Genomic DNA, 14,407 nt, shown 5'->3' on the forward strand with positions numbered 1-14,407 from the left:
ATAAATTCAGAGAACCAGGTCAGAGAAGCTTGTTTCACTTCCTCTCATCCAGTTTCTAAAGTGCTTGAGTATGCACTGAAGTGGGCTACCTCCTAAAATAGTCCTAACCTTAAAATAGTGTTCATGATGCATGCAGTTGCGAAGGCACTGGGGCTGCATGTCTGTCCATGCAGCTCTCTGAGTATTGTGGTGGGAGAGGAAGAGCTGGTGCTGGTCCTGCTTGCTCAGCCCCTCTCCCTTCACCTGCCGCACTGCAGCCTGTGCTATGGCTGGCAAGCATTTCCACTTTTATATTTGAAAATGAATACTGCATAATAGTAAAGTTTTTTAATCTGGTCTTAGTTTGGAGCTCTTCTTCTGGAAGGGTGTTTTCAACAGGATTCATATATTGTAAGCACATGTGTGTTAATAACAAAGTGCTGAATGATTGATAACTTAAAAGATTATTTTAATATTTTTCTGTATTTCTTATCCTGAAATGTCAAGCCATTGTGTGGATAATTAAGTCATACTGAATTGAGCCAGTTCAGGGCAGATATACATCATTTTTTGTGAAGTAATTCTGCATCATGGCATCTTTTTTGTAGAGGGACTGGAAGGTCTGAGTTCTCTGCTTATATCATTCAGAGACCAACATAAATGTGGAGGAGCTTCACACATGAGCCAGTCAGCTGCCATCTTGCATAATGAGCTGGAAAAGTGAAAAAACCCTGTCTTTATAATATCATTTATGTTTATTTCCATATTTATATGTTAACCTTGTATTTCCTTGAACTGAAGTAGCATTTTTTACAGAGAAACCTTGATTGCAAGAACTCCTGAAAAATGTCTCTAATCCAGAAGTACGCAGTATAGCATACAAACATAATGAAGGATATCAGAATTTTGGAACCACTGGCACAAGAAAAATGTATAGCATCTCTGGCATTCAGTTTCAGTTGACATAGACAAGAAGATCTTGTTTGTAGTGCCAAAATCCTTTGTTGGAGTAGGTGGTTATTTAGTAAGAGATTTAATTATTTATTATTATAAGAAAATTTAAGTACAAAAATTCTCTTACCTCATATAGTAACTAGCATTAGAAATATCAATGCGCCTTTCTCCTTGGGCTGCTAAGCAATCACTTGTCTTTTTCCCAGTGAGCAGGAGTGTAAACAAAAATATGTCTTTATTCACTCAAAGCCATGTCTGACTTTTAAATAATTTGGTAAGGCTTTTTAAAGGAGCGGATATGTAAAATAACACCACTTGTCAAGCTGGTATTTTTCAGCTGCTAACATGTGAAATTACTTTAACTGGAACTTTTTGGGTGTATTCTGTGCCTTGGAAGACATGAGGTCTTAAAACTGAAATATTAAATTTTAATTGTAGCTGATGCTTTACCCTCTAAAGGCTGGAATTTGTTTTTTGTCTTCAGTTTGTTATGTGTGGGGGAGATAACTCTGTCCTTTTTTGTTAAGTCATTACAGCTTATCAAGTGTTTTTTTTACAATAAAACTGTTTTGTCTGTTTTCTTTTTCATTTTCTATACAGTGTTGACAATTTTGGACTTGGTCTTCTGCTTCAGACAAAGCAGATAAAACGCATGGTGTCATCATATGTTGGAGAGAACGCTGAATTTGAACGCCAGTATTTATCTGGTGAGCTTGAAGTTGAGCTTACACCACAGGTAAGGAGTGTCTCTAGGAGAGTGGGTTCTTTTAATTTAAAATATTGAGTAGAATAATGCCTAAGTGCTCTTATAAAATTCTTTTGCAATTGAAATGTTTTGCTTGTGTGCAGAAGACGCTTGCCATCTGTGGTGGGCTGACCCTGACTGGATTCCAGGTGCTCACCAAAGCCTCACTCTCAACTCCCCTCAGCTGGACAGGGAGGAGAAAATATAACAAAAGACTCATGGATTGAGATAAGTGAAGAGAGAGATGCCAGGTGCTCACCAATGCCTCATTCTCAACTCCCCTCAGCTGGACAGGTGTCATAACAAAAGACTCATGGGTTGAGATAAATAAAGAGAGAGATCACTCACCAGTTATGATCTTGGGAACGATAGACTCATCCTGGGGAGCTTAATTTAGTTTATATCAGTCAAATCAGAGTGGGCTAAGAGAAGTAAAACCAAATCTTAACACCGCCTTCCCCTACATATACTTTACGCCAACCCTACCTTCTTCCTGCTCCAATGTGGATTCCCTGCGGAGTCACAAGTCCTGCCAACAAAACTGCTCCAGCGTGAGCTCCTCTTTCCTTGGAGCCACAGGTCCTGCCAGGAGCCTGCTCCAGCATGGGCTTCCCATGGGGTCACAACCTTCTTTCAGGCATTTACCTGCTCGGGTGTGGGATCCTTCAGGGGCTGCAGGTGGATTTTGTGGCCCACCATGGGCTGTACGGGCACAGCTGCCTCACCATGGTCTTGCCACGGGCTGCAGGGGAATCTCTTTCCTGGCACCTGGAGCACCTCCTGACCCTCTTTCTTCACTCATCTTGATGCCTGCAGAGCTGTTCCTCTCACATATTCTCACTCCTCTCTGCTCTGGATGCAGAGGGAGTGCACACTTCCATCTGTGCAAGAGGGTCTCCTTCTTCAATATGCTGTCCCAGAGGCACTACCCCTGTTGCTGCTGGGCTTAGTCTTGGAACCAGCTTGGCACTGGTTCTGTGGACACTGGAGGAAACTTCTGGCATATTCTCATAGAAACCACCCCTCTAGCTACCACAACCTTGCAAAGCCAATATACCACCTTAGGGTCATGCATCTGTTAAGAACCAACTGTATGTTATTTGTGTGAATTCCTTTAATGGAATCAATTATTAATAGATTATATTCATATGAAGCTTGAAAATGTATATATGAATATGTATAAATATATACACTCACATATGGAGATGGTAGAAAAAGGCATAAAATACGCTCAGTACTGTGGCCCCATATAAAGGGAAGGAAGTCAAGAAGCTGTTCTGTTCCCATCTTGGTGGCAGGTTTGGGGGATGTTGCATGTGCAATGCCTGCCATCTAGTGGGCAGGAATCAAATTCGGAGATTTCATTCATTGTGAGATAAAACCGTTTTTGGCTTGTTCATAACTCTTAGCAAAATTATTCTTTGTATACTGTTATAAGCAAATTTAAAACTTTTTAGCACCATATTTTCAATTATTTTAGCACTGGCACGCTACCCAAATAGCATGAATGCAATGAGATCCTAAAATCATTGATATCAGTTATGTTCTATTGAGATCAGCTTCTGTGAAGTTGGTGTTCTAACTTCAAAGACTACAGCATGTTAGTGTGTGGCATTTTCAAAGCTGACACATAAAATTTGGGCTTTAAACATCTATTTATATAAATGTCTGAGAAAAACAACTGTGTTAAGTTTTTGTTAAGATTGGTATCTTGAGCTCCATCTCTTGTGAATCACAGAATCAGTCAGGTTGGAAGGATCCACAGCAGGTCATCTGGTTCAACCTCTTTGCTCAAGCAGGGTCATCTCAGAGCACATGGCAAAGATTGTGTTCAGATGGTGCTTGAATATCTCCAGTGAAGGAGACTACAAGACCTCTCTGGGCAGCCTGTTCCAGTGTGTGGTCAATGTCACAGTAAAGAATTTCTTCCTCATGTTTAGGTGGAACTTCCTGTGCATCAGCATCTGTCCCTTGTCTCTTGTCCTGTTGCTCAGGACCCCTGAACAGAGCCTGGTCCCTCCTCTTGATGCCCCTTCTTCAGATGCTTACAGGCATTGATAAGGTCCCTTTCTCAGCTCGAGGCTGAACAGGCCCAACTCCCTCAGCCTTTTCTCGTAAGAGAGATGCTCCATTCCCTTAAGTATCTTTGTTACTCTTCACTCCAGGACCATCTTCAGGAGTTCCCTTTCTCTGTTGTCCTGAGGAGCCCAGAACTGGACACAGCAGTCCAGACATGGCCTCACCAGGGCTCAGTAGAGGGGCAGAGTCAGCTCCCACAATGAAGCTCCCATCTCCTGTTAGGATGCTTTTCTTGATGCACCTCAGTACACCACTGGCCTTGGCCCCAAGGACACACTGCTGGCTCATTGACACCAGGACTCCCAGGTCCTTCTCCGCCAACCTGCTTCCCAGCAGGCCAGCCCCTGGCCTGTACAGTGCATGGGATCATTCCTCCTCAGGTGCAGGACCCTGGATTTTCCCATGCTGAACTTCTGACTGTTTTTCTCTGCCCATCTCTCCAGCCTGCCAGTGTCCCTCTGAAGGGCTGCAGAGCTCTCTGGGGTATTGGCCACCCCTCCCAGCTTTGTGTCATCAGCAAACTTGTTGAGGAGGCATTTGCCCTTCCTCCAAGTCATTGATGAAAAGTTAAACAATACTGGGCCCTCTATTGACCCCTGAGGCACCCCAGTAACAGGCCTCCAACTAGATCCTGTGCCACTGATTGCAATGTTCTGGGATTGCTATTCAGCCAGTTCTCAATTCATCTCACTGCCCTCTCATCTAGTCCACTCTACCTGAGCTTGCCTGTGAGGATGCTGTGAGAGAAAGTTTCTTAGAATTACAGACATGAGTGGAACAGTTCCTTTTATACCCAGTCAGCAGACCTGAAAATAGCCATACACTTGTCATGTCTGATGTTTCAAATGTCACAAATCTCACAATGCATTTTTTCCTTCCTATTTAATGTTCAGTACTTTCACCTGGGTGACCATGAACTCCTTAGACATGTAGTTGGCTCTGTGGACTAGAGATAAGTTATGTAGATCCAGCGTGGAAATAATGCGTCTACAGTATATAAGGGGAAACAGTAAGGTGAATTAATTACCTGCTAAGAGATGTGGGGATTTGAAATATTTGTGTCAAGAAAAATAGTCTCTCCTAAAATACTGTGGTAAACCTTAGGCAAAGTGGGAGACTTTTGTATTATTGTTGCACAGTAAGGTGCAACACGGTGAGATCTTGAAATGATAAGGCTTCTTAGAACACAGGACTCTGTATCATTGCATGGCTTGCATCTGCCTCTTGACACCATTTTGAAAGCTAACCAGAGGCCACTGTGCTTCTTGCAGGGTAACTGGGGAAAATAAAATCTATTAAACTGGGTAATTGACCATGATATTTTTGTCTTACCTTGAATCCAGGAGAATATTAATAAAAAATCTGGGAAATGACACTAATGAAAAGCAAACACACATCTTTGTCCATAAGTCCATAATTAAGGCAAATGAGAAATTTTTGCTGTTAGCATCCTGTACTATAGCTGGACATAGAGAAGAGTGCAGACGGGGTTGTCAAAGAGAGTATAAAAACTGCTCTGTTAGCTTTTTGGTATTCTTGGCACGGGCAACCCAAATTACTGGACTCCCTCTTTCTTTCTCAATCTGCCATGCTTGGCTGTTTACTAGGAATGGGTTCTCAAATTTTTCTTAGAATGTTGAAGAATGTACATCTGTTAGAGAAAAAAAAATCTTCTAGGATATGTAGCTGGGTAGGAAAGAGAAAAATAACTCTGTACTATTCTCAAGAATAATTGGTTGGGAAACAAAGAATAATTGGTTGTGAAAAAAACTGAAAGAGAGGAGACATAGCCAAGTGCTGGCCCTGGCATTTGGGAGGTGGTTGTATGACAGTGTCATCTTGAGTAGTTCATGACTGTGTGTCAAGCATTTCTTTCCATATCCAGTACTAGTCCCACATGGGAAAGCTAAAATGTGAGGAAGAAATAGGTGACCACACCTGTCTACTTTGTGCAGAAGGAATGAACAGGATATAAAATAAAGTTAATGCAAGCCATTCATCAAAATTCGATTTGTTGTTCCCAAATGACGATTTCTTAAATGTGTTTTCCCATAGGGTACACTTGCTGAACGTATTAGAGCAGGAGGAGCAGGAATCCCAGCATTTTACACCAGTACTGGCTATGGGACGCTGGTGCAGGAAGGGGGTGCGCCCATCAAGTACAACACAGATGGCACCATTGCCATTGCCAGCCAGCCAAGAGAGGTAAGAGGTCTGATTGCCATTAGGAAGCCTTCAGCACTGAAAAATTAATTTCCAACATATTTACAAGATAAACAGGCGCTTAGGAAGGAGTTAAGTTTAACTTACTGTACTCATTTAACTGGATGTCTGTGGTACCAGAGGCACTAGCTTTGCTTCCATTGCTTACTGGTGTCTTCTGTGATGTGTTGAAGAAGTTTTTACAGTTCTAGAGTGATTTAGCATCAAGACCTGGTCCAAGTGAAAGCCTGCCTTGCTGAGTTACTCTTCACATGACTATTCTTTTGCTGTGTATTCAAACTAAATTCAAAGTAAAACCTGTTAGGTAGGGCAGGTGCTCCTTAAATACTGCACTACGCAGTAAGCAGCCCTGCAGCTGCACATGGAGCTTCAGCCTTAGAAGAAATGGGGCATTCTCATGTTAAATGGCAAGAGCTCAGTTGACACAAATTTCAGGAAATGCATTTCCCAACATTTGAAATGCAATTTAGTCTCAGTTTTTAAAATTGGAAAGAAATAAAAAGACTGTGGCTGTCAAGGGAGAAACAAGGGTTTCAGTTTGAAATTGGATGTAGAATTTGGAGAAAGGAAGAGATGTCTCAGTGTCATAATGTTTCGTGAAGAAATGGGTGGGACTAATATTGTGTGTTCCAATTAGGCTGCATACAGCATTAAATTTCACCTCAAGAGCATTTCTCGGGTAAAGGTAATTCCACCCTAACCTATGGTTTTCATATATTTTATACATGACTATTTGCAGTAGCTATACATTGTCTTAATCTTTTATATTCCCGTAATTTTTTTACTGCATACATCATTATGGTGTCTTACCATTTGGAGCAATGTTTTGTTCAATAAACAGCTTATAATTTTAATAACATTTTTCTTATTTTGTTTTGACATTTGTGGGAAAATCTCCCTAACTCTCCTCAGTCTAATAATGATGGAGTGCTAATAACATGACTAGCACGATTTGTTGATTCCATTCTTGACATCCATTTTGCACAGAAGTATCATTTTATAAAGGCTCAGATCTCCTTTTATGGTATTGGCAGACTGACATCTGATACATTTTTCTCATACTTCCCCTTTCAGCAACTTTAAAAAGCTCTCAAGTAATATTTGTGTATACTCTTACCTTCTACATTGTTAACAGAGGTGGTCCTTCAACTTTGTTTATAGGATTGAAAGACTAGTTCTGTCCCTCTTCCATATTTTGGCTTCAGGCACAGTATCATTCATTCCAAATATTGGTCATTAATACAGGGAAAACCAAATGAAACTCAGCCTGTTAGATGACATGATTTGAATAGTCTGTCTTGAATTGAATTAATTTTGGATTTGGTGGTGGGCAGTGCTTTTGACCTTTTTCAGTTATTCTGCTTTAGCACTTCAGTTTTTTATTAGCTGGTAGATGTGCAGGACAAAGCATGTCTAATTCCAGTAGATGGAGCTGGAGGAATATGGATTCTCATGATGTTTCCCTAGAGACACTATGATAAAACTGGGGTTTCCATGCCTCTCTGTTATCATACAGCTTTTCAGTAAAAACTTCACAGAGTACAAAAAGAAACTGAAATATAATAGTCTGCAAAATTAACCCCTAAAATAAGTATTATTATACATGTGATATCTGTTGGAAGAAACCTACATCTCAATTTTGGACTTTTCTCTATAGGTGAGGGAGTTTGATGGCCGTCACTTTATTCTAGAGAAATCTATTACAGGAGATTTTGCTCTTGTGAAGGCATGGAAGGCTGATCGTGCAGGCAACATAATTTTCAGGTATGACTTGTTTACTGGTGGGAAAAGATTATTTTACAGTTTAGGTAATGAATGAGAAGGAGAGTCCTGTCTCCTGTGTTATGGCAAAATAATGTTTTACTGATTTCACATTCTTTCATATTGTCTTCCCCTACTGTCAAATTACACTGCTATAAAACACCAAAATGTAATTGCTTTTTCTAATGACTTTTGAGAATTCAAACATAGCTATGAAGTAAAGCATTCATAGTTAAAAATGAGACACAGCAGACCGAAAAACAACTGAGAAATATGTGTATAAGTTAACACCCATAAAGTAATGCTTTTCTTTATGCGTATATATATATATATATATAGCCACATAATTAATACTAAACTAAAATACTTGAAAATTAATAAATCAGTTTTTATTTTGCCCAACACTTGGCATCCTGACTTGCCCATTGGCAAGACAATATGGTTTCTGATTGAAAGCTGACCTTTCTTGTATGTGTGCAGATGAATTTGACTGCTAAACTGCTCTCCTTAGGGTCTGGTACATTGAATACAGGAAACTCTCTTCCCCCTTGGCCCTGTCTTTGATCCTGAGTCACTACTCTCTGTGCTTTTATCCTGTATCTTTCTACTGATGCACACTGATGCATAGTAGATACCTCTCAAAAGTTCTTTCATTCTCCATGGAAAGACTGGTTGTGTTCTCCTTTTCCCCTCTTCTTTATGTTCTCTTGTTCTCTCTGCCTTTCCTTCTTGCTGTTCCTTTCAGAAGTCTTCGTTATGTCTCCCATATTCACACAATACAGCTGATAACAGATACTACTTCTATCTGGAGTGAAGAACTAAAAATCTTGACTCCTCCCTTCCACTGTAACTAATTGAAGATGGAAACTGATCATCATCTGGTGTCCTATTCCATACAGAATATTGCTAGCTCAAAGGAACATGCTTATGATAAGCAGTGACCTATTCTGTTTCTGGATGAGACAAGATTATCTGATAACACAGAACAGAGAAACATAGGGTCATCTTATAACTTGCTGTCTGCTATCACTTTCACAGCAGTGTGGTACTATTCATAGCTGTTTCCTGTGACAGTGTGAAGCCAGTAGCAATGGTGTGTCTGCCAAACTGTTAATCACTGTCAAGCTAAGAGCTTTTATAAATTTAGAGGATGTAAGTGTAAGTGTACGTAAGGTACGCTTACTTGGACCACAGGCTGGCATTAATTTTTTTCCTATTCTCATACATCAAAGTATGCTGTTTTCTTGGAATTCAGAATGGCACCAACTTCTTTAGAAAGCTGCTTTTAAAACTGTTTGGTTTGTTGTTTTTTTTAAAGTTTTACTTCATGGGTCCTAGATCTTTTGTCCCATACAGCATGTTGTGGTGGATTTCATTTCAGGCATCTTCATGAGTGAGTGCTATTCTGCACCACTGAACAATGGTTAGCTTTTGTCTAAGAAAGGTCTTAACCTCTCTTGGGGCTCATTAGGGACAGCATCAGCTAGTGCTTCTGTGGATAGTCAGAGAATCCCAGAATGGCCTGGTTTGGAAGGGATCTTAAATATCATCCAGTTCCAGCCTCCAGCTGTGGGCAGGAAGACACTTCACTGAGTTGGGTTGCTTAGAGGTCCATCCAGCCTGCCCTTGAACACTTCTGGGGATGGGGCATCCACAACTTCTCTGGGTAACCTGTTACATTTCCTCACCACCCTCAGTAAAGAATTTCTCTGTCATATCAAAACTAAACCTCCCGTCTTTCAACTTGAAGCCATTTTCCCTTGTTTTGTCACTACGTGGCCTTGTGAAAAGTCCATCTGTGTTGATTCCCTTCAGGTACTGGAAGGCTGTAATTTGGTCACCCTGAAGCCTTCTCTTTTCCAGGCTTAACAATTCAAATTCTCTTAGCCTTTCCTTGTGTGAGACCTCTGATCATCTTGGTAGCCTCTGGATGGCTCCAGCAGGTCCCTGTCTTCCCTGTTCAGAGGACCCCAGCTCTGGATGCAGTGCTCCAGGTAGGTCTCAGCAGAGCAGAGCAGAGGGGCAGAATCCCCTCCCTCCCCTGCTGCCCACGGGGCTCTGGATGCAGCCCAGGACACGTTTGGCTCTCTGGGCTGTGAGTGCCATGGCTGGGCCATGTGCAGCCTCTCACCCACAGCACCCCCAAGCCCTTCTGGGCAGGGCTGCTCTGGGGCTGTTCATGCCCAGCCTGTGCTGGTACCAGGGTTGTCCCAGCCCAGGAGCAGCACCAGCACTTGGCCTTGTTAAACCTCATCAGATTCCCAAGGGCCACTTCTCCAGCTTGTCCAGGTGCCTCTGGATGGTATCTCACTCTTCAGAAGTGTCACCAGCACCACTCAGCTTGGTGTCATCTGCTAATTTGCTGAGGATGCACTTGATTCCTTTGTCTGTGTCATTACTGAAGATATCAAATAACCCTGGTCCCAGTAGAGACCCCTGAGGGACAGCACTTGTCACAGATGTCCACTGGGTCTCTGAGCCATTGATCATTAACCTCTGGGTGTGACTGTTGAATGTATTCCTCATCTACCAAACTATGCAGTCGAATCCATCTTTCTCCACATTAGGTACAATGATGTTGTGGGGCTGTAAAGCCATGTCAAAAGCTTTACAGAAGTGCAGATAAATTACATCCATAACCATTTCCCATCCACTGATGTAGTCACTCCATCATACAAGACCACTATATTGGTTAGGCAGGACTTGGCTGACAGAAATGAAGTTTTGCTGGCTGTCCTAAATCATCTCCCTGTCTTCCCTGTCACTTAGCACACCTTCTAGGAGTATGCGCCATGATCTTCCCCAGGCACAGAGGTGAGGCTGACGGGTCAGTAGTTCCTGGAGTCCTCCTTTATATAATAAAGATGCGAATCATCTTTCCCTCTTTCCAGTCACCTGGTACTTCACCTAACTGCCATGACTTTTCAAATATCATGGAGAGTGATTTGTCTGTCTCCTTTGGCTCCCCTCCCTTTTCACCTGGTCCCATTCTGCTAGTTGTTCTAACCCCATGCACCTCGGCTTTACAAGCAAATACGTGGCTTGTTGGTGATGAAAATAGACTACTGACAAAGAAGCGGAAATGTTGAAGGAATGACCTGAGTCAGAGCCTCTTCTGTGAGAGTCATGTCAGGTCATCTCTTCATTCTTCAACTGGTTCTGCAATACCTAAATTCAGCTCATACCTGAGGTGTCTCTGCATCTTCATATCACTGGATACGTAGTGGATGTAGTTTGTTGGTTTAGTCTGCTATGAGCTAGTTTGCTATCTTTTGCCTCTGGGAGAAAAGATGTCATGCCTTTGGGTGACTTAGAAATCCAGTGGAACAATGGAATGTTATGTAGACATTGCTGAATCTAAATGTCCAGAAATTTTTCTTAAAATAAAAATGCAAATTTGTCTAGCTAGTTTTTGAATTTCCTACTGCTATCTCAGTAACATTATTCTGTGTTGGAAAATAAGTGTAGTGTAGTGCTTCTGTTTTTTTTTTTTTCTTCTGGATGATGTGCTCTTTAGAAATAAGGCCTTTGATCCCATAAAACTTCTGGATGGTGTGTTCTTTAGAAATAAAGCCTTTGATCCTGTAAAAGATTGCTGCTTCTGAAACAACTTTACCTAACTCAAGAACAGTTTAAATGGCAGAAGCTTTTATAAATTATGTCAGATTAGAGACCATTAGCTCTTCTTAATGTCAAATTAACATTATGAAATGTTTTCTTGTAGTTTTTTCCCTATGTAAAAATAATTTTATATCAATTTCTTTTACTGTCAAGAGTAGCCCCTACAATCTAGAGAAAGTCTTTGGCTCAGAAAAGTAGTTACATGGGATGAAATATTGAATTGTTAGTTTTGTCATCTTCCTTTCCCCCATCTGTATCCATTTTTTAGCTATTTTAATTCAGTTTTTCTATCTCTATTTTTCTTCTCATTTGCTACTCTGCCTAGTTTAGGGGAGTTTTTCCTGAATCACTACTAACTAGTATTGTTTTCGTCTCTCAGAGGACAGTATAAATTCACACTGTGGGGTATTTTCCTTTTGTTTCTTATTGTTACATACTTCTTTTGGGTCTGTATAGCCACCAAAAAGACCCATGGGAAGAAGATATTCATAGAATCACAGAATATGTTGAGTTGGAAGGGCCCTACAAGGATCGTCAAAGTCCAGCCCCTGGCCCTGCACAGCACCATCCCCAAAAGTCACACCCTGTGCCTGGGAGCGGTGTTCAAACACTTCTTGAGCTCTATCAGGCTGTTGCTGTGACCACTGCGCTCTGGGTGAAAAACTTTTTTCAGATGTCCACTTTTTCAGATGTCCAATTCCCTGACTCAGCTTCAGGCCATTCCCTCGGCCGTCACTGTCACCACAGAGCAGAGGTCAGTGCCTGCCTCTCCTCTTCCCCTCACAAGGAAGACTGCAGTGAGGTGCCCCCTCAGTCTCCCCCAGGCTGAACAGACCAGGCCCTTCATCATCCTTGTGACCCTCCTTTGCACAATCTGTAACAGTTTAGTATCTTTTTTATGTTGTGGCACCCAAAACTGCCCCCAGCACTTGAGGTGAGGCTGCCCCAGTGCAGAGCAGAGTGGGATAATCCCTCCCTTGCCCGGCTGGTGATGCTGTGCCTGATGCCCCCGGGACAGGGTTGACCCTTTGTTAGAGGCTTCGCAGCTGCTATATATTGCCAATAAAACGGGGTTTGCCCAAGATAGGTGTCTTTGGGTATAGCTGTGATGGTGTCGGTATGTGTGCTGGGATCCCGGCCGAGCTGCCGGCGGTGCCGGGCCTTGGCCGTGTCCCTCGGCGCTGCCCCCGAGCCAGGCGGTGGCAGCAGCGCCCCGAGGCTCGGAGCGGCTGCGGCGCCGGGCACGGTGCTGGCCCCGGGGGAGGAAGGGAGGGAGGCTGGGGGAGAGCCCCCGCAGGCTGGACTCCTTCGTCTTGAGGGCTTTTACCCAGCTTAAATGATTCTGTGAGGCTGTGAGATAAGGATGGTCAGGGGGAAAAAATGTTTCTGTGGAAAAACGATGTGGGAAAGGAGGTTTTATCTTGTTTTGAAGCCTGGTTTCATGGATTTTGAAGAAAAATTTTCAAGAATTCTGCTTTTTAACATAGAAAAATGCTGAGAAGGTAGCAGTGGAAGGCCACTAAAGCCTTTATAGTATTTCTTAATTTTTAAATGTGCCATGCTGCTTTGTTTGTTTTCTGAAAAACACATGGAGTGGCTGACACAAGTCACTTATTTCCCCTGTGCTCCTAGGATCTTGGTGCAGTTGCCAATGAAGGTATACATGTTAAGTGTTGCTTTTATTCTCTAGAGGTTCTTTTTCCTTGGTACAGAAATGCTTTGTGGGAATACTTAGGGTGAATGCCAGGGTCTTAGAGTGAGTGCCAAAATGTGGCAGAGGTTTGGGTTTTTTTATCTTGTTGGGTTTATTGGTGGTTTTCTTTGTTTGGTTCGTTTTTTTGTGGTTTTTTTTTTTTTTTTTTTTTGTTTATTTGTTTGTTTGTTGCTTTTTAATTAAGAAAATTGGATTACATTTACTACCGGGTATAGTGCTATCCGAAATCCTAGTCTGGGTTAGGAAAGTTTACTTGAGAGATTGTTAGGCCTGGTACTGGTCCCCTCTGGAGATTAATTTCATTCTTTGTGCAGTGAAATAATGGCGTTGTACAAAGTCCAGCTTGCTGCTGCTTTTGGATCCGATAAATAAAGACATCAGTAACATACCCAATTTCAATTAAACAGTGTGCTGATTTAAAGTTGAAAGAGCTGTAATAAATACTTCCTAATGTAGAAAAATATGATTTCATTTCAGATGCATCTTACACAATTCCACAATACTTTTTTCTCCCTTACACTTTTTTTTATTAGTTCTTCATCTATTTGGCAAAAAGCTTTGTGATGCTTAAAATACAGACATTCCTCTAGTAGCTTATCTCTGAAAAGTCTTTCATTGTACTATTTTGGCCTTAAATATTTATTCTTTTTTTTTTTGTTTTGTTTTGTTTTTCAGGAAAACTGCAAGAAACTTCAACCAACCTATGTGCAAAGCTGCAAAAACCACTGTAGTAGAGGTAGGGAATTGAAATATAGTAAGCCCTATACTGGTATAGTCAACATACCCTTTTATTTTATATGGTATTCTGGAGACAGGCTGGGGGGATTTCAAATCAGGGTCATTGGTCTAACCTCTCCCCTTGGATTGCCTTCTCCTGGCACTGTGCTCTGCTTTGGTGAGCAATTCCTTTGTTGCTGTACAACTGATGCTGGTCAGGACTTTGTGTTTGCTGTGATCAGCCTTTGAAAGGGAAACAAAGCAAGAGCCTTCAAATTTGTTAAATAAAGTAATACGTGGATGAAAGAGGAAAAGAGTAGGCTTAGGCTTAGGCTTAGAAGATTCACATAAGACTTAATGCAAAACTTATTGAAAATAAAATCAAGTACATAACAACATAGATTAGGCAAACCACAGAGCTATCACAGTTGTGGTCTCTAAAATGTAATAAATTACATAAATATCAGTCCATAATGAGATACAGACATTTGGCTGTGTCTTGAGAATGAGGATGAGCTAGCTGATCTAGAAGTTTCTTCCAATCTTTTTGCCCTTCTTCTTTGTCTAAAATGATAATATTTAAAAACATGAAACAGTCTATTCTGAAAAAATAT

At 41.5% G+C, this 14,407-nt stretch overlaps 1 protein-coding gene across 1 annotated transcript in view; it reads left to right on the forward strand.

Moving 5' to 3' along the window:
* The window catches only part of OXCT1 (3-oxoacid CoA-transferase 1), an 84,323-nt gene that overhangs the window by 15,086 nt on the left and 54,830 nt on the right, over positions 1 to 14,407 (forward strand). The window contains exons 4-7 of the mRNA XM_071425496.1: positions 1,534 to 1,669; positions 5,813 to 5,962; positions 7,638 to 7,744; positions 13,752 to 13,812. Of these exons, the coding sequence (XP_071281597.1) occupies positions 1,534 to 1,669; positions 5,813 to 5,962; positions 7,638 to 7,744; positions 13,752 to 13,812 (454 nt within the window). The remainder of the gene's footprint in view (positions 1 to 1,533; positions 1,670 to 5,812; positions 5,963 to 7,637; positions 7,745 to 13,751; positions 13,813 to 14,407) is intronic.

Source organism: Agelaius tricolor, unplaced genomic scaffold, assembly GCF_023055355.1.
Source record: "Agelaius tricolor isolate 1412-34295 unplaced genomic scaffold, bAgeTri1.0.p SCAF_4, whole genome shotgun sequence".
NCBI classification, from domain to species: domain Eukaryota; kingdom Metazoa; phylum Chordata; class Aves; order Passeriformes; family Icteridae; genus Agelaius; species Agelaius tricolor.